Source organism: Pelobates fuscus, chromosome 1 (assembly GCF_036172605.1).
Source record: "Pelobates fuscus isolate aPelFus1 chromosome 1, aPelFus1.pri, whole genome shotgun sequence".
Lineage (NCBI taxonomy): Eukaryota > Metazoa > Chordata > Amphibia > Anura > Pelobatidae > Pelobates > Pelobates fuscus.
In genome coordinates, this window is record NC_086317.1 from 72,529,997 (window position 1) to 72,557,655 (window position 27,659).

The window sequence follows — 27,659 nt, forward strand, 5'->3', positions numbered from 1 at the left end:
TGGAACATCAACCTTGTTACATATCTTAGTATCATCAGCAAAAAGACATACCTTACCATCAAGACCTTCTACAATATCACTAATACAAATATGAAAGAGAATGGGTCCAAGTACAGATCCCTGAGGTACTCCACTGGTGACAAGATAATGCTTTGAATATACTTAATTGACTACAACCCTCTGTTGCCTGTCACTCAGCCACTGCCTTACCCATTCCACAATGTTGGAATCCAAACGTAAAGATTGCAGTTTATTGATAAGCCTTCTAAGTGCAACAGTGTCATTTGCCTTACTGAAATCTAGGTAAGCAATGTCTGCTACATCACCCTGATCTAATATTTTAGTTACCCAATCAAACAAAAGCAATAAGATTAGTTTGGCATGATCTCTCTGAAATAAACCCATGCTATCTTTGATCATGAAATCCATGTGATTTTAGATGTTCAACAATCCTATCCTGTAACATGGTTTCCATTACTTTCCCCACTACTGAATTAAGGCTTACTGGCCTATAGTTGCCCGACTCACCTCTACTACCTTTCTTGTGAATGTGCACAACATTCGCTAACTTCCAATATTCTGGGACTACTCCTGTTAATGATTGGCTAAATAAATCTGTTAATGGTTTGCTAGTACACCACTAAGCTCTTTTAATAACTTTGGGTGTATTGCCCCATTGACTTATTTGTATATACTTTTGACAGTTGAAAAAGAAACTTTTCCTCTGTAAACTCACATGTAACAAATTACTAATTTGTCCTTTTTCCTAACTGAGGTCACTTTCCTTCATTTGCATCTGTAAATACTGAACGAAAATATTAATTGAGGCAGTCAGCTAGACCTTTATCCTCTTCTACATACATTCCTTCTTTTGTTTTTAATCTAACTAATCTTTGTTTTATTTTCCTTTTCTCATTTATGTACAACATTTTTTGTCCCCTTTTTTTACTGACTGTGCTATTTTCTCTTCTGTGTGTGATTTGGAAGCTCTTATAACTTGCTTAGCCTTGTTCTGCCTAATCTTACAGATCTGTCTGTCTTCCTCACTCTGTTTTTTTTTTATTTTTTATTACTAAATGCTAACTTTTAGTTTTTTTTACTATTTTGGCCACATCTGCGGAGTACCACAGTGGTTTCTTAAATTTAGTGCTTTTACTGACAAGCCTATTGCAATTTTCTGTTGCCTTCAGCAGTGCAACTCTTAAATAATCTCATTTCTCTTGGATTCCATTTGAACTGCTCCAGTTTGATAATGACTCCTTTACACATATTCTAATTTTAGAAAATGAATTTAAATAGAAGTGTTTGAATTCCCAGTTATATATATTCCAGAAAGAACTTCAATAGTAATTAAGATTGGTGACAAGGTAAAATAAAGCTTGTAACATAATCTGACTTGAGATCAGAGTCATAACTGGTGCATATTAGATGTGAATCTATTTTTATCAATCAGTAGAATGAATGCAAGTTCTCTTTGCACATTCTCATCCTAGTACACATGCACCACTAATATGCATTAATGTCAAGACTGATTGTAAAATAGTTTAAATTATCTTGTAAAGTTTGTTCATTTTTTCCTGCTATAAAAATAATTATTCAAAATGTTCATTTAATGACAAACTTGTGCTAAATACACTTTATAGGATACTCACTGATATCTGTTTGTATAGAAAAAACATTTAAATAAGTTTTATAGCAACATATATTTTCCATATCTCTTACTTCTTTATTATATTTAAACGGTCAAGTTTTTTAAATTGGTTTGGAGGGGGAAGCATTTTGTGCCTATCCTATGGGTGTGTATCAGGTAAAACTGGCTCTGAGCATTGCTTGGTTTTATAAACACCTGGGGCTTCAGCCCAAGGGAAAACATAGCCCTTCCTCTTTAGCCATGAATTGTGTGCTGCTGACCCTCTCCAGGATCTCAATGAAAGCATGTTCAAAAACAAGCACATGCTGCACAGCTAGGTACTCAATGCAATTTTAACATCCTACCTAACCAATAGAGGGGTGTGCAGAAATGTTCTGTCCTCCATCACTCCTTCCACGGGGTGCTCCTCTGGGCTCTCAGGGAGCATTTGTTCCTTAGAGTCTCGGGCACCTTCCCTCCAAAAATCGCTCTCCTTGTGGGTCGTCAAGGAGGTCAAAACACCAGATCAATATGGCCATGAACCACAATGTCACATAGTCGAAAACCAGTTCCAGAGTGATCTCGGCTAAATACTGCTGAAGTTTGTTCACGGGTTGGTTCATGCGAACGACCGTCAGGGATCGAGCGTTCTGCTGAATTCGGGAGAGGGAAGGTACCGAACCAGAGGAATCAAGGAGAAGTCTATTGGGGAGGCAGGGCAGGTTAACTACATAAACGGGGTCTTTGGATAAGGCCCATAGTCCTTGGGCAGGAGACTAGCTAGCAGGCTCCTCCAGGAGCTTGTGGCATAGGCACGTTTGCCACCCTATTCATCTTTGTTTTTACAATAGGTGGCTGCTTTGAAAAACAGCTGCCTGATGTAAAATTAAATAAAAAAAAATAAAAAAACTCCACTAATATCCTCTTGTTCTCTACACCAACTGTAGAGATCTGGGCTAAAGAACTTCACATCCAGGTCCTCAGCCAAACAAGCCCCTCCCTTTAACAACACCTATCATTAAAACTCCATTAAAGATCTTAAAAAAGATTAGCATACAGTTTGACCAAGTGGTATTTTCGCATTCTCTCAAGCTTTCAGCTGATCCCCATTTTAGTTGACCACCTTTGAAGACCCTGCATTTTTAATACAATTTTCCAAGTTTTTATAACTTTCTGTTGACTGCTACCGAATCTGTACAATTGCTAGCTGTACAATATTATGAATGGGGCTCTTGATGCAATTCTTGCAGCCATTCATGCTTGTGACCATGGCCTTTGTGTACATGGTAAAGCAAAGTTTTTTCTGAAAGTATGCCATACTGGAAGTGCAGAGGATTCTAGTAGCTAATCTGATTCTTTGGTTTCCTGTTGTAAAACCCTTTAGGTAGACATTCTAATCATGACTGAGCCATCCAGTGGCCGCTGGGTGTACTTTGAAACAGAAATATCCAACAGCAGTGGACGAGTTTCTTACAGTGTTCCTGGAGACAAGAGACTGGGTGTTGGCGTTTATCCCATCAAGATGGTTGTGAGGTGATGTTATATGTTTTAACGTGACATCAATTATAACGTGATGCTAAATCTTTCTTACATCAAATGTAAATTATTGCTTTGATCTTTTACATGCCTTAAAGTTCTTGCATACTTGCAAATAGTAGTTTGTTTCAGCTCTTCTGAATCTGAAAGTTTTCTTCTCTGAATTCTGGTCATTCTTCTACTGCGTCTTCCGGAAAATATCTTATTGATATCTTTGGATTCATTGAGCATATATTATTATCTTAAACATGTGAACATATGATTACCGCAATAAGGCATCAATAGATATTCGTCCATTCTGACTGATAAGATGAATGATACACCTTATGCTACACATAGCCACACATGTAAAACAAAAAAATTGTAAAAACACTACCTATTGTTTTAATAAATATTACATTACATTAATTAAAGAGTTGTTTAAGGCATGATGACCACTGTAGTCTGCTGTACTTTTTTTAATGATACCAGGAGTACCCTAGTGTCATTTCCTGGTAATGGCAAACTTTGTTTGCAGAGTTGCAGGAGAAGGGTGCCATTTTGATTAGCCATGAACTTGTTAAGAGTGTCAGCTGATCACTCTCAGCAAATGAATGACACTCTGTGCATAGAAACATGCACACAATTGACATCAGAAAGCCCAGAACTCTTGTTCTAGGCTGTCTAATGATGCCGAAGGTAGAATTACACTTCTAACAGCCAAGAATTTAACCCCTTAAGGACACATGACATGTGCGACATGTCATGATTCCCTTTTATTCCAGAAGTTTGGTCCTTAACCCCTTAATGACACAACTTCTGGAACAAAAGGGAATCATGACGGAATATATCCGTCGTCTGTCCTTAAGGGGTTAAGGGGTTAAACTCTGTATGTACAGTGCTCCATAGCGAAATGCTGCACATACAGACTCCAGGCATCATGTCCACTTTAAAACACTGAGCTGGTGGTGGTGCTTTGTTCTACACAATATTCTGGTATTTTATTTGCAAGAGAATAATAAATAACGGTTATTGTTTTTTTTAGGGGGGACCAAAGCAGTGCACAAAGTTATCTGACAGTGCTTCCCAAAGGGATGGAGTGTGTGGTTTTCAGCATAGATGGCTCATTTGCAGCAAGTGTTTCCATTATGGGCAGCGATCCCAAAGTCAGGGCTGGAGCAGTGGATGTGGTCAGGTAAAGTAGAACATTTGTACATTGGATCTAACTAGAGCCTGCATGGATGCAACTACTACGGGACAATCCTATTGTCTTCTGATATTTCCAACTGAAGAAGCAGCATTCTTAATCCATTCTATAGAGCCTCAATCATCTCTACACTCCATATCTTTCTGTGTATTATAGAAAATCACTGTTTGCTAAGTCAATGGAAAATAATCTGCCATTTGCCCTATGCACCCACTTTGCCGGCAGAACGATCCTGTGACATGTTATCTGACATATTCAAATATGCAACATTACAGGGTTATTCGAAAAAGACAGAATTCAAAGTGATGTTAAATTTTATGGTCAAGATAGCTGAACTGAAGACGTTCCCTATGTTCCTTATGCTTTCAGTAAAGTTAATAAAGGGATATGTACAGTTATGATAAAAGTTATTCATAATTAGTGATGTACCGAACTGTCCGCCGGCGAACAGTTCCCGGCGAACTTAGCGTGTTCGCGTTCGCCACGGCGGGCGGACACATGCGCAGTTCGATCCGCCCCCTATTCGTCATCATTGGGCAAACTTTGACCCTGTGCCTCTCGGTCAGCAGACACATTCCAGCCAATCAGCAGCACTCCCTCCCTTCCACACCCTCCAACCTCCCTCCCAGCATCCATTTTCGATTCATTCTTAGTGAGAGGAGGGAAAGCTTAGTGAGAGGAGGGAAAGTTTAGCTGCTGCTGATTAGATAGGGAAATTGATAGCTAGGCTAGGGTATTCAGTGTCCACTACAATCCTGAAGGACTCATCTGATCTCTGCTGTAAGGACAGCACCCCAAAAAGCCCTTTTTAGGGCTATAACATCAGGCTGCTTTTTTTTCCTGTGTAATGTAATTGCAGGTGCCTGCCTGCCAGCTTCTGTGTGAGGTTCACATTGGATACTGTGCCTATTTGCCCAGTGCCACCACTCATATCTGTTTTAACAATTGGTTAAGCTTTATATTTAAAATAAATAATTTTTTTTCACTGTAATAGAAGAGCAGTTGCCTGCCTGCCAGCTTCTGTGTCAGGTTGGATGCCTTGCCCATTAACAATTGGTTAAGCTTTAGATTTTAAATAAATCATTTTTTTCACTGTAATAGAAGAGCAGTTGCCTGCCTGCCAGCTTCTGTGTGAGGTTCACATTGGATACTGTGCCCACTAGCCCAGTGCCACCACTCATATCTGTTTTAACAATTGGTTAAGCTTTAGATTTAAAATAAATAATTTTTTTTCACTGTAATAGAAGAGCAGTTGCCTGCCTGCCAGCTTCTGTGTGAGGTTGGATGCCTTGCCCATTTGCACAGTCAGTGCCACCACTCATATCTGTTTTAACAATAGCTTAAGCTTTAGATTTTAAAGAAATCATTTTTTTTCACTGTAATAGAAGATCAGTTAGTTGTCTGCAAGCGTCTGGGTGTCAGGCCTACTTCAGCGTGTGCTCTGCAGACCTGTGCCAGCGTGCTTTGACAGTTGCCAATCATATCTGGTGTCTCTTTAGCGTGCTTTTACAAAGAAAAAAGGTTTCCAGTGTAAGCTAATAGCAGACAGTCAGTGTCCTTCAAGCGGCTCTGTCAGGCCTTCCTTCAGCGTGTGCCCTGCACAACCCTGCCAGCGTGCTTTGACAGTTGGCACTCATATCTTGTGTCTCTATAGCGTGCTTTTACAACCAAAATTTTGTTTCCACTGTAATAGAAGAGCAGTTGCCTGCCTGCCAGCTTCTGTGTGAGGTTCACATTGGATACTGTGCCTACTTGCCCAGTGCCACCACTCATATCTGTTTTAACAATTGGTTAAGCTTTAGATTTAAAATAAATATTTTTTTTTCACTGTAATAGAAGAGCAGTTAGTTGTCTGCAAGCGTCTGTGTTTCAGGCCTACTTCAGCGTGTGCTCTGTAGACCTGTTCCAGCGTGCTTTGACAGTTGCCAATCATATTTGGTGTCTCTATAGCGTGCTTTTAAAACCAAAATTTGTTTTTCACTGTTATAGATTGAATAGCAGTTACTTGTCTTCAAGCGGCTCTGTCAGTCCTTCCTTCAGCGTGTGCTCTGCAGAACTGTTCCAGTGCACATTGCCAATCATATCTGGTCTCACAGTAGCTTGCACGCATAGTACCACTAATCCCCAAAAAAATGACAGGCAGAGGCAGGCCACCCCGCAGGGGCCGTCGTGGTCGTGGTGCTGTGATTCCCTTTTGCCCTAGAATAATGCCCAGTTTTCAGAAGCCACGTACCCTGAACTTGAAAAGTTCTGAGGACTTAGTTGACTGGCTAACACAGGACACCCAATCTTGTACAGCCTCCGCTCGGAACCTTGACGCACCATCCTCCTCCAGCTTAGCTTCAGGCACCTCTCAAGATAGCACTCACCCGCCTGCCGCCACCACCAAAACTAGCACCACAGCCGCTTTACTTGGTATGTCAGAGGAGTTATTCACACACCCGTTTGAAGAAATGAGTGATGCGCAACCATTATTGCTAGAGGATGTAGATAACAGGGATATGTCTCAGGCAGGCAGCATTAAACACATGGAGGTACGGTGTGATGATGATGATGTTGTACCCGCTGCTGCTTCCTTTTCTGAGTTGTCAGATACAAGCGAAGCGGTTGATGATGACGATGCGTCCATGGATGTCACGTGGGTGCCCGCTCGGCAAGAAGAAGAACAGGGCGAAAGTTCAGATGGGGAGACAGAGAGGAGGAGGAGGAGACGAGTTGGAAGCAGGGGGGGGTCGTCGCAAGGAGCTAGTGGCACAGTCAGACAGCATGCATCGGCACCCGGGGTCAGCCCGACAGCACGCCAATCAACGCATGCTGTGTCCACCACCAGAATGCCGTCATTGCAGAGCTCAGCAGTGTGGCATTTTTTTTGTGTGTCTGCCTCGGACAACAGCGATGCCATTTGCAACCTGTGCCAAAGGAAACTGAGTCGTGGGAGGTCCAACACCCACCTAGGTACAACTGCTTTGCGTAGGCACATGATCTCACATCACAAACGCCTATGGGATTAACACATGAGTACAAGTAGCACGCCTACTCTAAGCCGCCATCCTCCTCCTGGTCCAGCATCTTCAGCCACGTCAACCACGGCTGTCCTTCTTGCCCCCTCTCAACCATCCGCCACTCCGTCTCCCGCCTTGAGCAGTTCCCGCTCATCTGCCCACAGTCATGTGTCTGTCAAGGACATGTTTGAGCGTAAGAAGCCAATGTCACCAAGTCACCCCCTTGCCCAGCGTCTGACAGCTGGCTTGTCCGAACTATTAGCCCGCCAGCTTTTACCATACAATCTGGTTGAGTCTGAGGCGTTCAAAAAATTTGTAGCTATTGGGACACCGCAGTGGAAGGTACCCGGCCGGAATTTCTTTTCACAAAAGGCAATCCCCAACTTGTACTCGATTGTGCAAAAGGAAGTCATGGCATGTCTGGCACACAGTGTTGGGGCAAGGGTCCATCTGACCACTGATACCTGGTCTGCAAAGCATGGTCAGGGCAGGTATATCACCTACACTGCGCATTGGGTAAACCTGCTGACGGCTGACAAGCAAGGAATGCGTGGCATTGCAGAGGAGTTGGTGACACCGCCACGAATTGCAGGCAGTCCTGCTGCCACCTCCTCTACTCCTCCTACTCCATCCTCTTCCATAACCTCCTCGGCTGAGTCCTCTTGTGCCGCTGCTTCTTGCTCCACATCAACGGCACCCCCCCAGCTCCCCAGGTACTATTCCACATCCCGGATACGGCAGTGTCACGCCGTCTTGGGTTTGACTTGCTTGAAAGCAGAGAGTCACACCGGACAAGCACTCCTGTCCGCCCTGAACGCACAGGTGGAAAAGTGGCTGACTCCGCAGCAACTGGATATCGGCAAAGTGGTGTGTGACAACGGAAAAAATTTGGTAGCGGCATTGAAGTTGGGCAAGTTGACACATGTGCCGTGCATGGCACATGTGTGTAATCTGATCGTACAACGCTTTGTGCATAAGTACACAGGCTTACAGGACGTCCTGAAGCAGGCCAGGAAGGTGTGTGGCCATTTCAGGCGTTCCTACACGGCCATGGCTCACTTTGCCGATATCCAGCGGCGAAACAACATGCCAGTGAGGCGCTTGATTTGCGACAGCCCTACACGTTGGAATTCAACACTCCTAATGTTCGACCGCCTGCTCCAACAAGAAAAAGCTGTTAATGAATATTTGTATGACCGGGGTGCTAGGACAGCCTCTGGGGAGCTGGGAATTTTTTTGCCACGTTACTGGACGCTCATGCGCAATGCCTGTAGGCTCATGCGTCCTTTTGAGGAGGTGACAAACCTAGTCAGTCGCAGTTGTGTGTGTGCGTGTGTATGGCTGTCTGCCTGTGTGTGTGTGTGTGTGACAGGGTGAAGATTTCTTGCACATGGGTGTGACAGGGTGAAGATTTCTTGCACAGGGCGCCCAAAGGCCTAAGGCTGGCCCTGCGCATGGGTCAGTGGCTCTGCACCAGACTTCCCTCTAATTGATCAAAGTTAAAGGATTTCAAGTGGACTGATTACAATTACAGGGCCTCTAAAGAGTCCTGTATTGTTATTTGTCGTCACTACCTTCCCGCGTCGGGAGTGGGTCATTTGCGCCCCTGCTGCCTTCCTTGCATGTGGTAGCTGTTTGTCAGGGATTTGTCAATCCATATCTGCCAAGTGACCCTATGACAGGGTGAAGATTTCTTGCACATGGGTGTGACAGGGTGAAGATTTCTTGCACAGGGCGCCCAAAGGCCTAAGGCTGGCCCTGCGCATGGGTCAGTGGCTCTGCACCAGACTTCCCTCCAATTGATCAAAGTTAAAGGATTTCAAGTGGACTGATTACAATTACAGGGCCTCTAAAGAGTCCTGTATTGTTATTTGTCATCACTACCTTCCCGCGTCGGGAGTGGGTCATTTGCGCCCCTGCTGCCTTCCTTGCATGTGGTAGCTGTTTGTCAGGGATTTGTCAATCCATATCTGCCAAGTGACCCTATGTAGGGGTAACAGTCCCTATTCTGCTCTGTGTCAGTGTGTATCATGGTCTCTGTGGACAGGGAACAGTCTCTATTCTGCTCTGTGTCAGTGTGTATCGGGGGTTTTGAGGACAGGTGTCAATCCATTTCTGCCAAGTGACCCTATGTATATCTGCTGTCAGTACACAGGAAAAGTTTAAATATTTCTTGTTCTACGTTCTCTGCAACTCCACGCACCGACTCATCCAATACGTGAAGATCTGGGGTTTCTCTGACTCTCCTCAGTAGTGTATCAAACAGAGTCTGCACTGTGGTAACACGGACATCTTCAGGACATAACTCAACTATTTGCAGATAGGCAGTCTGCAGCTTCTCTTTTTCACCTGTTCTCTTCTTTCTCTTATGCGTATTCTTGTCTATATGCAGGTGGTCTCTTGCCTTTCTTTTAACCAATTCGTTCCTTCCATATGGTTTCAAAAGATCTCTGGCATCATTACTTTCAACGCAAATAACGTCATCATAGTTAGTCTCCTCATTTTTCACCGGGAAGAGAGTGTTTGCACTGACTACCCACAGCATGCTCTTGCCATTGCCTACTCCACCTTCAACGACAGGGTGCAAGTCCCAAGGAGAAGGATCATTCACTTTATTATCTGTCTTTATTTCACAAGTAGTGCCTGGAACATCCTCATGGGTCACAAGATGTAAATCTGGACTAATGTCAACCCCAGGGTCTGGAAAATCATCAATTTGAAATTTTTCGAATAATCCCAGTGGGCTGCCACATTTTTCCTCCTCTGATGGTATTAAAGTTTGCAGAGATTCACTATGGGGTGGTGTCAAGCATTTTGGAGAACAATTAAGCATCTCCATCCCAATACGTTTCAGATGTCCTATCAGCTCTTCCACCCCATGCGATACTATGGGCAGGCTACCCGTGACGTCATTACTCACGGCCCTATTTCACGCGGACACTCTGTGTCAGTGTGTATCATGGTGTCTGTGCACAGGGAACAGTCTCTATTCTGCTCTGTGTCAGTGTGTATCATGGTCTCTGTGGACGGTGAACAGTCTCTATTCTGCTCTGTGTCAGTGTGTATCATGGTCTCTGTGGACAGGGAACAGTCTCTATTCTGCTCTGTGTCAGTGTGTATCAGGGATCATTAGGATAGGTGTCAATCCATATCTGCCAAGTGACCCTATGTAGGGGGAACAGTCCCTATTCTGCTCTGTGTCAGTGTGTATCAGGGGTTTTGAGGACAGGTGTCAATCCATATCTGCCAAGTGACCCTATGTAGGAGGAACAGTCCCTATTCTGCTCTGTGTCAGTGTGTATCAGGGGTTTTGAGGACAGGTGTCAATCCATATCTGCCAAGTGACCCTATGTAGGGGGAACAGTCCCTATTCTGCTCTGTGTCAGTGTGTATCATGGTCTCTGTGGACGGTGAACAGTCTCTATACTGCTCTGTGTCAGTGTGTATCATGGTCTCTGTGGACAGGGAACAGTCTCTATTCTGCTCTGTGTCAGTGTGTATCAGGGATCATTAGGATAGGTGTCAATCCATATCTGCCAAGTGACCCTATGTAGGGGGAACAGTCCCTATTCTGCTCTGTGTCAGTGTGTATCAGGGGTTTTGAGGACAGGTGTCAATCCATATCTGCCAAGTGACCCTATGTAGGAGGAACAGTCCCTATTCTGCTCTGTGTCAGTGTGTATCAGGGGTTTTGAGGACAGGTGTCAATCCATATCTGCCAAGTGACCCTATGTAGGGGGAACAGTCCCTATTCTGCTCTGTGTCAGTGTGTATCAGGGGTTTTGAGGACAGGTGTCAATCCATATCTGCCAAGTGACCCTATGTAGGGGGAACAGTCTCTATTCTGCTCTGTGTCAGTGTGTATCAGGGCTGGGCTTTGAGGACAGGTGTCAATGTTAGGTGATTTCTGCCCTTTATGGATTAAAAGCAGACTCTGCATCAACTGTACAATTTTCCATGGGAGTTTTGCCATGGATCCCCCTCTGGCATGCCACAGTCCAGGTGTTAGTCCCCTTGAAACAACTTTTCCATCACTATTGTGGCCAGAAAGAGTCCCTGTTGGTTTTAAAATTCGCCTGCCCATTGAAGTCAATGACGGTTCAAGCGGTTCGCCGGTTCGCGAACATTTGCGGAAGTTCGCGTTTGCGAACCGAAAATTTCGGGTTCGCGACAACACTATTCATAATCAATTTGGTCAGGAATTGGGGAAAAATTTACTGTAGAATTTCATTGAAAAGCTACCATGTAAAAATACAGCTATTACTCGTGTGCCTTGTTGTTTTGATATGTATAGAAACCTTTGGGCATTTTATACATACCCAAAGGGTATGATAGGATTTATGTTTGGTATTAGAAATAGAGTAATGAGTCTATCATCAGTAAATAGCATTAGACTTGACATGTTGAACCTTGTGTATATATAGCACAATTAAGAAATAGAATATGGTAATATGCTTGTGTTTTTCTCTTCTAATGAACAGATGGCACATTCAACAATCTCTTCATGTTTATGAACTGCATTTTGATCTATAGTTCAGAGGCGTATAAATAATTTGTAGTTAGTGTAGCTATTATAGTATACCGCTTCCATGTTCTGTGTGTAATGTATTTGCTCTGTTTGATACATAACATGATGTTAAGGTGTCACTAGCAGAATAACTTCCATAGATTTTCATGAAAATTCAATGAGTGGATTTCCCTTTAGATGAAATTTGAATGTGTAAAAAAATAAATTGGAATACAAAATGTCGTAATAAATAAAAATTGAAGCAGAATATGAAAACAAACACTAATGTGGCCATCTAATTTGCTGAATATTCACGGTCTTCTGTGCTACATTTATGATGTATCTAAAACAATGTCACATTACCAAGAAGTAATATTTTAACATGTGTTTTATAACATGTTACTTTAATTTCTTTCAGGCATTGGCAAGATTTGGGCTACCTAATAATTTATATCACTGGTCGCCCAGATATGCAGAAACAACGAGTAGTCTCTTGGTTATCTCAGCACAACTTTCCCCAGGGCATGATCTTCTTCTCTGATGGCCTTGTACATGACCCACTGCGACAAAAGACAATTTTCCTCCGCAACCTAATGCAAGAGGTGAGAATGAGTATCACTGTAATTTGTGTATGCTTTCCAATGCTTGGCATACATCTTCTTATAACATCATATACAACGCTCAGCTACTACTCATGGTGTTAGTAATAGTACATTTGCATCAATATCTACCAATTTACACTAATCTACCAATGTCATTGTGTGTTACAATTTTGACAAATGTTATGAGCTTAACATTTAGTTTAGACTACAAATGCATGCTATATAAAACTGCGTTAGGTGACAAAAAATGAAATCCATTGTAAACTCATATCATCCAACCACTTATATTTGCTTGCCAAAATGCTTGAAGACAATCTGTACTTTAATCCCAATTATTATCTGTATTTTGATCAGTGTCACATTAAGATCAGTGCAGCTTACGGCTCTATGAAGGATATCTCTGTCTACAATGTGCTTGGTTTGTCACCATCTCAAATCTATATTGTTGGGCGTCCAGCAAAGAAATATCAAAACCAATGTCAGGTCAGTATAATGTCATAGTTGTTTTGGATTTAGCAATAAGGAAAGAAAATCACTTTGGTACTCTGGTATTTTGACCTTGGCTATTCCTGGTTATTCCGATTTCTGGTTTCCCTGACTTGGCTTGTTTAAACGGTATTTGTGTATTTCTAGCTTCCTTGACCTCGGTTTTCCCTTTGACCATTCTCTGTCTCTAACGTATTAGTCCGGCCATTCTAAGGACCGGTTAACGTTCTATCCTTTTATTTCCTTTTCAATTTCTATGTATATGTTTACATAGTTTCTGCGTGTTGGACCACACTAGCAGTTGTGACAGTAATTTAATAAATGTATTTTTATATTAATATGTATATTATATTAATCTAAAAATACACTTAGTATGACATTATATATATATATATATATATATATATACACATTATATATATATATATATATACATATACATACACACACACACAATATATAAATATATATATACACATAATATATATACACACATATATTATATCTCATATTTTTTTTACAGATGCAGGGAGACTGACTGTCAGTTTAGGCAGTCCCCCTGCAGACAGCACCGTGGACGCCTATTGCGGCAATGATTCAGAGCGATCACATGACCCGCAGGGGCCTTATTTGCCAAAGGGGAACTGTTAGGAGAGTTATTGCAGGATGCCTCGAAATCGACGCATCGCTGCAATACCCTTAGAGCTGCTGGAAGCGATCACGATTGCTTCCAACGCTCATATTCGCCACGGACATACTTAGTACGTCCGCAGTCCTTAAGGACCGTTTTTTGTCGGACGTACCTAGTACGTCCCCGGTTTTTAAGGGGTTAACATTTGAACAATGCTTATTTATCAAATTTGACCAAATAATTAGGGATTTAATGTGGCCTAACTGTGTTAACCCCTTAAGGACCGGACTTTTTTTGCGATGTTGTACATTTGCGACCAGGCATCTTTTTGACACTTTTGTGGTGTTTGTGTTTAGCTGTAATTTTCCGCTCTCTCATTTACTGTTCCCATACAAATTATATATTGTTTTTTTCAGGACAAAAGGGGCTTTCTTTACATACCATTATTTATATAATCTCATGTAATTTAATTTAAAAAAAATGAAAAAATATGATGAAAAATTGAAAAAAATACACGTTTTTTGAATTTTATGTGAAAAATCTTTTACTCATCTACAAAAGCGAATGAAAAAAACTGCTAAATAGATTCAAAATGTTGTCCTGAGTTCAAAAATACCCAGTGTTTACATGCTTTTTGCTATTTTTTTGCATGTTATAGGGCTATAAGTACAAGTAGGATATTGCGGTTTCAAAACATACATTTTTAAAATGTATCAATAGTGACATTGTAACACTATTATCTGTCATAAATTGCTAAATAACACCCCACATGTACATATTTTTTTAAAAGTAGACAACCCAGGCTATTCAATATGGGGTATGTCCAGACTTTTTTAGTAGCCACTTAGTCGCAAACACTGGCCAAAGTTAGCATTTTTGTTTGTGTGTGAAAAAAGTAAAAAACTAAATTGAACGCTAATTTTGGCCAGTGTTTGTGACTAAGTGGTTACTAAAAAAGACTGGACATAACCCAAGGTATTGCAAATGGGGTGTCTTCTTTTGCAAATGGTATGCCATCATGGGGGTAATTCTCATTCTTGGGCTACCATACGCTCTCAAAGGCAACGTAACCAACCTGGCCATTTTCAATGTAAAAATATTTGACCCATATATTTGACCCTGTAACTTTACAAAACGCTATAAAACCTGTACATGGGGGGTCCTGTTCTACTCAGGAGACTTTGCTGAACACAAATATTAGTGTTTCAAAACTGGAAAATGTATCACAACAATTATATCATCAGTAAAAGTGCTGTTTGTGTGTGAGAAATGCAAAAAAAGTCACTTTCACTGACAATATCATCGCTGTGATATGTTTTACTGTTTTGAATCACTAATATTTGTGTTCAGCGAAGTCTCCCGAGTAAAACAGTACCCCCATGTACAGGTTTTAGGGTGTCGTAGAACGTTACAGGGTAAAATACAGTGATAGCAAATTAAATTCTCTGGACTTTCGGCCTGGGTTGGCAGGCAGGTCCCTTAATTTGCAATCAATAAAATAACTTAATTATGTAAAAATATTACATAAATACGCACGTAGAATTTAAATATATATGCATATTTATATATTTGAAGTCTACGTGTATATTTATATAATTATTTATGTAATTTTGTATATGGACATATGAATAGTTTGCATTCTTTTTATTTATTTATATATACATAGATATATATACAATTTCATTCTAAGTGTATTTTGATATAAATATATATATATTAATATCAAAATACAGTTAGAATAACATTTCGTATAGATATATAATTTTTTTTAATTTTTATTATTATTTTAATTTTTTTTAATTTAAATTATTTATTACTCGTATTTTATAATAATATATATATACAATATATGTAGTTATTATATATATTATATATATACGTGTGTAAATTAATTATAAGTGTATTTTTATATTAATATATGTATATATTAATATAAAAATACACTTAGCATGACATTATATATATGATATATAGACATATATTATATAGGTATAATATATGTCTATATATCATATATATACACATATAATAATATATTTTTTTTTATTAACTTTCACTTTAAATTTGTAATGATTTTACAGCAGCAGGGAGACTGCCTGTCAGCACAGACAGTCCCCCTGCAGGCAGAGACTAGGACACCTATTGTGACCATGTGGTCGCCCTGTTGGGCGATCACATGGCCCCAGGGGTCCTAAACCGCCATGGGGAGACTGTCTGGGCTGCAGGCAGTCTCCCCACACCGGGAGCACCGCCGATCGCCGCCGGGGGAACGATGGCGATCGGGTAAGTACATTTTAAATTTAGGACGGTTCAGGACCGTCGTCGGTCGGCAAGGGAAAAATGCCGATGACGGTCCTGAACCGTCTAGCGTCCTCAAGGGGTTAAAGAATTGTGTTTTTATATTTTGTCCTTCAAGTTATAATTTTCTTTTTCCCTGCGCTAACACAATTATTCTTGCCATATCTAAAAACAGTTTATAGAATATACTGAATTCATTAAAATTTCATTTTCATTTCATTGATCTCATTAGCTATTATCTAAAATATATTGATGACTAGTTTGCTTACTTTGTGCAGTTACAAAAAATATACCAATATTTTGTAATATTTGGAATACATAACTGTGTTTTGTTCATAATGATATATTGATATAATTATGCTAACTTTCTGTTTTTGTATTGTAGTTCGTAAGTGATGGGTATGCTGCTCACTTAGCTTCATTAGAATTTAGCCACCATTCCCGCCCTAAGAAGAACAATTCTCGAATGATTCTTAGAAAGGGCAGCTTTGGCCTGCACACTCAGCCTGAATTCCTGCGCAAAAGAAACCACCTACGTAGGACTATGTCCGTTCAGCAGCCAGAGCCACCATCCACCAACCCCAAACCAGAACGAGCACAGAGTCAGCCAGAGTCTGACAAAGATCACGATCGTCACTTAAATCCCCTCTCTTGGGTGAGAAATGCAGGGCTCAAATTTGAGCCCTCACCATAAGAAAAGCAACAGTTCCTGCTTTAATGTGCACATTAAAAATGGGCAATGGCAATTTGGAGAGAGTGGGCAGCATGTAAACAGCAATATGAAGGATCTATCGTAGCTTTCCAGGAGATCTTTTTCACAACTGTTTGATCAGAGGGCAAACAACTAAGATGTATCAATATAATATTTTTGTGGAAGTGCTGCAAAATGGCTGGAATTGAAAAAAAAAACAAAAAAAAAAACACACACATTGGGGATTGTCAAAGAAACCCATTTGCTCTAAAACTCCTCACACCAAAACCACACTACCTACTAAATTTAACTCTAGTCACAGAACATGATGTCAAAGATAGGGAATTAAATCAACTAGTCAAGACTAGTCACCTAAGTGTCCAAGTTTCTCCATGAGTTGACTACTCACTACTAAAGGCACGTTCTGAAAACAAAAAAGGCGCATTTTTATTTAGAATTTGCTATCTATTTATGTGGGTTTGTTACCCAACAAATCCCATAAACACTGAGGATAAGTTAGCTATCTGGACATTTTGATAAATACGGTGTGCTCTGGAATGGCAGAAGTGCCACACAACCTCCGATGTATAGATGGCATATTTAGAATATAGTATACTGGAGTACAGAGCAAATTGGCAAGCACGATTAAGAAGAGGGGCAAGCCAGAATGGCTGCTTATCCAATATATTAGCACCAAAAAGCTTGATAATAAATTGAGTTGGGAAATACCACAGAAAAGGCAGCTTACAGAAATAGAAAATTCCTGAGAGCCTTGATGTGACTGTGAAAATAGGACATTTTCTGCAGAACACAAGAAACACTTTATGTTGTTAATATAATTTCCTCAGCAGCACTTTGCACATGAAATGCAAGGTTCCAAATAAAAAAAGAAAAGAAAAATAGGACAGATTTGTCTATGATGGCCTTCCAACACCGTAATCTCAACCCATATCTTGACATGATAGTGGAATCGGTGGATATAATTCACCATTGTGCATGAACTTACAATTAGTGAAAGGGAGATTCTCTCTCCTTCATACTTGGGCACAAAAGATAAATATTGTCAGCTGTTTTGTGGCTTATTCTGTGGTGCACTGAAACACATTCTGTTTTGTGGATTGTCATTAAATTTACTGAGCCAATATAATGTAATATATATGGTGCAGAAGGTGTCTAAGTTATCAGTGGTATCGGACTAGAAATGAGATGTGCAATGTTTTCTTATATATCAAGTAGAATTGCATTGACTGCAACGGTAGTGTCAGTATAATATTTTCAAGTTGTATGAGAGGTTAAAATAAAAACAAACAGGAGTTTACACTATTCAACTTACAAATACGTATTTGAGAGTCAAGTGGCATCTAATTATTTGTGTTATCTTATATCTAGCAATGACCTTTTACAAATTGAGATTACCGTATATAGCAAATGCTGAAAATGATAGTACATGGGGTGAATTATACTGCAACTACCACACATTACTGGCAATTTCCCAAGAAGAGGAATAAAATTATAGATTTCATTATTTCTGAAAGGGAAGTTGTAGCTATTGTCATGCTTTGCTATTTTAAGCAAGCCCCTGCTTGTTGCACTTTCAAAACACGGGCGGAGCTTATTACGACAAAATGGCTTCAGTGTAAACTAGAGGATGTAAAGTTAGCATTTACATTTGCCAGCAATGTGTGAATTATATGACGCTAACACAAAACAAAACGTAAAAGAAAAAAATCAATTCCTCAAACTCTTTGTTACACATTCAATTTATCAAAAAATTGACATGCAATTACTAATAACAAATATGTCTGTGAAGAACAGACATTTTTCAGTACAAACATTTGAAAACTACTCTACTTGAATTTTGATTCTATTTAATTGCATTACATGACATTTCTATTTTGTCTGGGTTTTTCTTTTGTACTGCCTGAAATTATACATACAAAAAAAAATTGCAAGAGTTTATCTAAAGGCACGAACCTCTGAAATGGTTTAATATCATTTGAATTCACTCTAAGCAACCTTTCCACTTATTAATACAAATACCTCTCATGTATATTAGATGAAGCATTGGTTAGAGTTCATTTGTCACTAAACCTTTTAGTGCCTCCGATACGAAATGGAAAAGTTCAGGGTAGCAATTTCACAATTAATTCTTAGTGGCACTTACATGAAACAGCTTGGTTCCTTTAACTATTTGAGCTCCGGAAGGTGCAAACTTCCTTGCTATACTTTTGCACACGTGTTACAAAACTTAATGTAGCTTCTGAGGGGTTAAATATACTGCTGTCTCCCTCCTGATAGAATAGATATTATTGTGCAGACTTTGCACACCTTTCCACGCTTCAAATTGTTAAAACCAGGATACATAAATCTGTTTCGGTTCTGATGAGACCTTAAGCATCTGTCTTGCTCCTGTGTATAGTGCACAGATGGTCTTTCTTGACATATACAGACTGTGTGTACATATTTACACGTTTCGTAAAAATTTCTGTGATATAAAAGTCAAGACTATTACAGCAGTCTGTAGTCGATATATGCTTTCTATTAAATAGTTGTTTGGTTGGCTTTGTCCTGTTAGATATGTTATCTATATAAAAGAGGTGTAGCTGTTAGATTTTCTCATATAGAGAGCATGGTTGAGTAGACCACAAACCTAAATAATACAGCGATATATCACTTCACTTCTGTTTCGTTGGTTTATATTTCTGTTAGATTTTTATTTTGTTCAACGGCAATAATCTACTCTATGTGTGTTGGGTTATCATAACTAAGGTATCCTTTAACTTATTTACTCACTATACATGTTGTAATAACAGTACATTCTGTTGGAAGGATATAAGTTAAATTTTTAGGGAGAGTCTACTTAGCATTTTATTCTTCCGAGGTCAATAAGATAAGTACCATTGAGTTGGATAAAAACCATTAATCTGTGAGCTACATTACAACATATATTTCTGACTCCAATAATTCTGGGAAAAAACATTTACTGAGCAATTTTTACATTAGATTTTATAATATTTTACAATGATCATATATCATAGCAAAATCTCTCTTAAGATTCCTTCTTAATCTCTCTTATAGAACTTATTAAGACTGGTTTTCCTGTGGACAATGAATGCCCACTGGTAGGCTTAGTGTTTGTCATTCTATGCTTCATAATTAGTGATATTCAGCGCCTGTATCCACTATATAGTTCAACAGACAAAACTAACTACAATACACTCTCAAGTCAGATCACAATACAAATGGGTAACAGAATTATCTGGCACTTTTGCACGTTTGAGGTTACTCCTGTAGGAATATATCGATACGATCATCTGGACGGCAGTATAAAAATACAAATTACAAATAATAACCCATATTCTCTCTTCAAGTCTATTTGTTTGGAACCAGAAATATTTGCTCTAGAATTTTCGATTTTCTCAAATGTCTGCCAATACTAGAGGCTCCTTGTCCATTTATATACATCCACTTCATCATACCGACCTGTAAATTAAATTGTTAGGTTCCTTCCACTGATAAGAGTTCTGAACAGGTGTGCTGTTCTCAAGGTTTTTCTGTGTGTGCCTCTTCTAAACTTTAGCATATTTAAAATATGCTGCTCAAATGTATGATTATAGGCACAGTGGGTCAGGAAATTACACAGAAATGGATGTGAATATTTCACATGCTTAACTTCATTTTAGATCCAACTAGGTTCGCATAACAAGGTTAAATACATTGTTATGTAACCTAAAGCTTATACGGAGCAGAAATGCATTTCAATAATACTGCAATGGATTAGGCTACTTTCTTTGAGTTAGAAGGAATCTAGCAGTAGAGAAGATCAGGTGGCTTTTTAAAGATAGTAAGTGGCAGATGATTCTTGTAATGCAGCAGTCGACTTTTGGAATGCCTTTACTGCCACCTATTGGTATTCTTTCGTATTGAAAAATCCAAAGGAAAAATAAATCTTTCACAGTTTCTAGAAAAAGGATAACTGACAGACCATGTCAACAAATTGTATTCAGTTATAAAGAGTTGCAGGAACAACCATCTTGATTCAGTTGGACGGTATCTTATAAATCCTTGAGGGAATAAAACCAGAAGTAAGGATACACCAAGTTGGCAGTCTTTCTAGCAACCACTCGTCAACATTCAATAAAATAGAATGCTTCATAAAATCTTACAACCAATATTATATTGTACCAGACATGACCTACTCAGAGGTTACATAACTTTCATATCATTTGATATTTATTGGCTTGTTAACACTTGCCAGTGAGCAGTTAAAAATACACTCCAGTGCACATGAAAAAACACACTGTTTAGTAGATATACCTTCTACCTCCCCAGATGAAAATAAATAAATTGCATGCATCTAATTATTTATTTATTCGATTATTACTAAAAACAGCTTGTAAAAATGCAGATCTCTTTTCTGAAGCCTTTGCAAGCTCCCCGCTACTCCTTCAAATAGCCCATGTTTCCCCCCCAATGCAGTTCAGTGGAAGGCAGAAACTCTCTGTAATTGCTGCCTTTTGAGTATAGCTTCACTGAGCCAGAAAGTAGCAGATTGGTACCCGATTCATAGCAGGAGAAAGGGCGCAACAAGATTAATTTGGCGATGTGACAATGTCTGTTGCAATCTGCAAACATACTTTTCATGTATGTATTAATTGTGGTATATTTTAATACAGTTTGCAAAACCTACAGTTTTTATTAACACCAGACTTTTAAAGCCCTCCCCTTTTTCCACAGAAGAGACTTTTCGTCTCTTCAAATGGAAATAGCCAATCAGAGGATTCTCATTGATATCCTCTGTATTTGCGCCCCCACAAGCAACACACTGATCTGAGGTCTGGATGCTGATATGCAGGGGGAAGGAAGGCGCCGGCCACGTTCGTTAGCTAGTTCGTGAGCTAACGTAAGGAGGAAGACAGCCCCCACCCTGGCGGTTTTATTAATGGTCAGTAGGGTGTTCCACTAGTTATTTATAAAAGTGAAGATTTCTAATAGAAATTGGCACTTTGATAAACGGTCATTATTATGGGATACCCCTCACCCATAAAGCACGTCAACAAGCTTTAAGTATCCTTTAAGTAAATTAAAGCAATCACAAATCCAATGTTCAAGTATTTTATATTTTACCACAATACTTTTACCATTCTTGGTTCAATGAAAACCAGCCAAGTTTAAGCAATCACAATATTTCTGGAAAAATAGTTAATGAAGGAATCATTGTACACTTAGAAAATTCAACAACACACAAGACTGATAAGTCATGCCAAAAATAAATTGTAGTGTTTGCACATGAGCAGAACTAACACCACAAACATCTTCCATGGTTGAGTGACACGTGGAAGTAATGTCACCAAAGTCATACTTTTGCTTGCTTGTTAGTCACTTAAAACAAGTAAAGTACAGTAAAACATTGTAACAACATACTACAAATTACAAAATTGATAACACAACACACACTGTGCCCAACATTTGACCAGAACATGCTTAAAGGAACACAAAAGCATATCAATGTCCCCTATTATCATAAGTGAACTATAAAAAGGATCAAATCGGCACATCAAATCTTTCCAAGATGGATTCATTATATTTGTTATGCTCACAAGGGCAGAATATCAATCTTGAGATTGTATGATTAATGATGATGACTGAAGTTAAGCCAATTTTAAGTCAATAACAAATTCCAACTGCAACCATGTTACCAAAAAAAAAAGATGTGGATTTTTTTGGATCGTCATCACATTTAAAAAGCAAAAGTCAGAAACTATGTGTGAATTCAGCAATGGTATTTACCCCACAAAATTGCAAAGCTCAAATTATGTTTCACACCATTTGCTATTGTTCCACTATGTTTGATTTAAGTGGTCTCTGTTTTTGTATATTGGTCATTAAACAGGTTCTTTGTGGGACATTGAAATTTTCAAATTAATTTAATCTCAAGATATTTTTTTTTTTTTTTAAAGAATCAAGGAACTACTTTATGATAACCCAGCACCTAGAATTTTAAAGTCTCTCTATTATATATAATGATTGTTACAAATATTACACCACCTACGTGATTTATACAAAACAGCTACTTTAGTCTACAGTGTTGACGATATGTTTGCCTATGTGTTTGGTACTGGAAAAGATATCTAATTGCTTGACCAAAGTATACTTGTTTTAATGTGTGGCATGTTCTAAATATTTCCAGTTGAATGATGTGAAGTTATACACCACAATTCTGTGAGAGCTTCATGAGTCTTGCTTGAGGAATTAAGCCTTTTTTTTTCTTTTTAAAGCATCACATTTTCAAAAAGCGTACGCAATTAAATATTTAAGATTTCTCAACCGTTATTTTTAAAAAGCCAGTGAGATCCTATTTTAATAATAAATTATAATAATAATTGGTTATATTTTACCATTTTATGGCAAATAACTCTTTTAAAATGGACCCAGACATATTTTGTAATCCAGTATAAGCTGTGAGGAAAGTATCTCATGAATCACAAGACCTAAGACATTAAAGGAACACCATAGCGTTCAAAATACAAACTTGTATTTCTAACTCTATAGCGCCCCTATGCTTATTTAGATTAGTGTCCCCTTGTTTGCAGTTCAAAAAAAAAAAAAAGTTTTACGTACCTTTTTTCCAGCACTGGAACTTAAAATTGGATTCCAGGTAGAAATATTAAAAAAGTTAAATAGCACACATACAGTGGAAAGAGGCCAAAATACCTTTATTAAAATACAATTGTGGATATTTCAACTGTTTGTCTTACATTGTATTTGATTCTCCATCAAGAAGCACTGAGGAGGTCTACTGCACATGCACTGCGAAAATCAACATTTCTTCATTAGATTTATCCTAATCAAGGGCTGTGTGAAGCTTTGGGCATCTTCATAAGAGCTCCCCAGATTGCAGGAACATAATATGAAGCAAATCTAGTGGCTGTCTTGTGGTACACTCAGAGACTAAGGTAAACATTGAATTTTCACAGAAAAGACCGTGTTTGTACGAAACCACTAAACTAATCTAAAATTAGATAAGGTCCCTCCATTCACATGTCAATAGAGTGACATAGAAGAGCAGAGTCGTTATCCTACTGTAGATCACAGTGATTGCAGTTTGTTGTTGTGGCTATGTCCTGTCAATGAATCTGGAGTGTTGGCAACATAGGGGATGGTCATCCAATTTGGGGAAGTGTTCCCAAGCAGGACAAGTGGCATACAAGAGTGTGTGTTTGTGATAGCAGGTGGTGGGTGCTGGAGAAGTATGTAACCAGTGAAATTAAATCTAAAGCAATGAAATATATAATTTATCTTGATAATAAAACATTATCTCACTTTGCCACCTATGTTCAGTGGTTCACAACATCAACTATTCTCAACCTAGGATGGCAAACGTTTACACCGAAAATGAAAATCGGTAATTACTCCCGTTAGTATTTAATTTTTTCACTTAACTTTCATAAATTGTGTAGATATATTTTGCCAGACCACTACTTCAACATAAATTTGATTTTGAAATGTAAAAATAACCGTCTCTCTACAGTAAAACAAAGGGAATGATCCAAATAAATAGTCAAGTTCTTGATGGGGCTGGCTGGTATATGCCTTGTTCAAATGGCATCCTGTTAGGGCAGTGAAATGACAATAATCCACACGGCTAATGAACAAATAAAATATACATGTTCCATTGGACAACAATGGTGATCTACTTGTCAGACATTATCAAGCAATGTCCCACCTACTTACTTCAACTTTTTAGTGCTTAAGAAATACTAGTACAAGGTGACTTCCTCTGCAGACTCATGAAAATCTCCACTAATTAAATAATTTTATTTTTCTATATTTGTGAGAAATGAGATGTTTTATTTTGTTTGTGAATTCCCGTGAAAAGGCTGGTCTTTGGGTTTAGAGTTTTAACTTTACGTCTAGTTTTAAGATAAAGAAATTGCTTGTCTGTTGAAAAGTTATTTATGGTGATAAAATGTTTATATTTCTTATTGATGCACTGTAAGATATAACACTGTACAATATAGTATGTATTTCTAAGATCAAATGTAAGATTTTTACAGGCAGTATACTTTTTGATGTCAGCTTGTTTTTAAACAAATAAAATAATCCTGTTAAACATGTGTTTGATTTATTGATTGGATTTGTAAAAAAAAAAAATGAAAAAATACGCAAACCTAATCCTAGTGCACATAATATTTATAGATTAAACGGCGAGATTTCTTAGAAGATTATTTAAGGAGATACAATTTAAAATGAACTTTTGTTTGCAACATAAAGAACATGAATAAAATAATCATAGCAGGTTTCGTAAACGGATATTAATGCTTAAAGGAAATTGGTCACCTAAAAAATAATGTTTTCATTAAGTATTGATAGATTATTTTTTTTTTTTTAGTTATGTGAAAAATAAAGCGAAAAACTCATCCCTACTTTTACAAATATACAAAAATAAGACCTGCGCTCAAACTGACACTACTCCTGGGATGCAGCAATGACTATAGTACACATTAGCCCCAATACATAAAATAAAATAAAAAAAAAAATATTTACTTGCTCAATATCCCAAATCCTTATGCACAGTTAAATAAAAGTGAAAAAAAACTGCATAAGTTGTGAGCTTCACATGTTACTCTTAGAGCCATCTTTAAAGTCTTTACACCATACACATATCTGTGTATACAATATTGGAATCATTTTATTCCATTCCTTCTGGCAGATAGAATTTAAAATGAACCATTTATTTAAATTTTTTTTACAAGTATTCACTTTTGCATTAGTTATACATGGAAACTACTAGCATGTGTGAATAGATATAAAAATACATTACTTATAAAATTATGTTTAACTTCAAAGCTCTCTAATTTGTCATCACCTTATATTTTATCCATGATAGCTTGAAATATTAATAGGTATGCCCCTTAAAATCTATCCATAGCAGAAATTATTAGTCATTAATATAACATTGCAGACATGCTTGATGCTATCACTAATAAATGTAACAGAACGTTCCGAGCACCATAATCACTACAGCATGCTGCTGACACCCTTGCACTGTAAGACAGGCCTCTTCTTACCTGGGGTCCCCTCCCTATATCCACTACATCCAACATATAGCAGAAAGCTCGATGTCTGAGCTAAACAGGACTTAGCTCAATGTTTGCGTGCAGGAGCACTAACAACATTTTCTAGGAAACAGTTTCTGGATCCGTCAGCTGTAGTGAAAGCATGGAACAGCTCCCATCAGACCCCAGGGAAGAAGTCAACCCATTCATGGGAGTACGCTATAGTGGTAATGATGAGGGTTTTCCTTTAAAACTGATATATGCACTGAAAAATGCCCTATTGGTCGTTTTACAATGAAGACAGAATAGTTTCAAAAACACTGATTTATACTTTGTTATAAATAAACTGATACGGACATTTTAGCAATAGTAAACGAGGGATATGCATCCAGGTATCATGCATTAAGATTAAGTCACAGTAAGTTGGAGCATCAGCTTTGTGTGTGTGTATACACATATTGCATATATAAAACTCTCCCTTTTGTGTCCCAAAGTAATAGAATGCTGTGTGTTAGGTAGAACTACAACTGAATAAAGCAGAGCTCAGTAGCTTTCATAACTACTTTGGAAATCTATTCGATACATTTCCTCTTAGATCCTTGAAGAATACCGCCAATGGATATGAAACATATTATGGAATTTTGAATAGCAAGTAATAAGACAAACAAAATTGGCTTTTATTTATGTGCTCCTGCTTTTTAGACCGTGAATCTTTGTGTTTTAAGTAGTAGTGAACTTTTGTCCCCTCCTCTGTACATTAGTCGTTTAACTGCTACTCATTTCATTTGTCAAACAGGTTCTATCCCGCAAGTTGAAAGGTCATAAAGCTCCCTCCCTAAATGTAAATATTTCCCACCGTCACTAGTTACTTATCACCTAGCTTAATAAACGATGTCAAGTATTAATATAGAAAATGTTTTCTTTTTAAATAAACACATAAGGCATATTTCAAAAAAAGAAATTCTATTTTCTTTTAATGGCTTACAAAACATTATTACAGGAAAAACATATATACAAAAGGAGGTCACACTTTTGAAAATAAAAGCTTATACAAAATGGTGCAAAATATTTCCTTCATTACTAGTGTTAAGAAGCAGGACATAATAGAAACATGTGATTGTTTTTAATCATGAAAAAGGGTGGTCAAAGCTCAACTGCTTGTCGTCAAAATGTTTTATATATATTTTTAGATATATGTCATTTCTTTTGCAGCATCTCCAAGGACAGAAGAAAACCAGCTTTGCGCCTCATCTAAAAGACATCTTGAAACCAATACCCGGTGCTTTATTATCTTTAATCAATAGCAGTTATCTTTTTAAGCAAGGTGATTCTATATTACCAGTTGTTGTACTAAGAGTAAATGGGAATTAAGTACCTATGATTACGTGCTAAGCTCAGGTTGGAGAGGGGGGGTCTTGGCTTGTGTGTGGTTAATGGTTTGACTTAATAAAGAAGACATTTATTACAAGCTGCAGTTTGGATATTATGTCACAAGGTTCCCTCATGTTCCAGATACTGCTTCTACTTGATTTATACACAAAGACTGAAGTGTTTTGACTGCAATGTTTAAAAGCCCCATCAGGTAATACCAGTGAGGCAGGTTGCCTAATGTTTGAATTTATCACTGGAGTTCTGAATGCCTTTTACTACATAAATTGTTCATGGGAATCAAGTACACTGCATAGTGGCACGTTTTGCGCCATCGCTAGCAGTCCTACTAAATTAAGAATTACATTAACATGATATTTTTAGAATTGAAAACATAATGTTTCCATTGTTCCAAATTGGGGTTAAAGGGATACTATAGGCTATGAATATAATGTTGCATTCTTAGCACTATAGTTTCCTCTGCCCCTCTCACCCCCATCCTCACCTCCCCTTGAAATTCCCCACCCTCGCACTGTAAAGGTTAAAAAAAAAAAAAAAAACCTTACTGTACTTACCGGATTCCAGCGCCAGTCTCCCTCTGCCTCTTCAACGACACACGCTCATCCTCCAACGAACGCAATAGGCCCTCCCCATAGGAAAAAT

The 27,659-nt window shown here is 38.4% G+C and overlaps 1 protein-coding gene across 1 annotated transcript in view; it reads left to right on the forward strand.

The window, feature by feature from the left end:
* PITPNM3 (PITPNM family member 3) overlaps positions 1–17,550 on the forward strand; it is a 555,560-nt gene extending 538,010 nt beyond the window's left edge. The window contains exons 15-19 of the mRNA XM_063449741.1: positions 3,015–3,163; positions 4,191–4,340; positions 12,280–12,463; positions 12,818–12,946; positions 16,264–17,550. Coding sequence (XP_063305811.1) covers positions 3,015–3,163; positions 4,191–4,340; positions 12,280–12,463; positions 12,818–12,946; positions 16,264–16,572 — 921 coding nt within the window. The 3' untranslated portion in view covers positions 16,573–17,550. The remainder of the gene's footprint in view (positions 1–3,014; positions 3,164–4,190; positions 4,341–12,279; positions 12,464–12,817; positions 12,947–16,263) is intronic.
* The last annotated feature ends 10,109 nt before the right edge of the window (positions 17,551–27,659 follow it).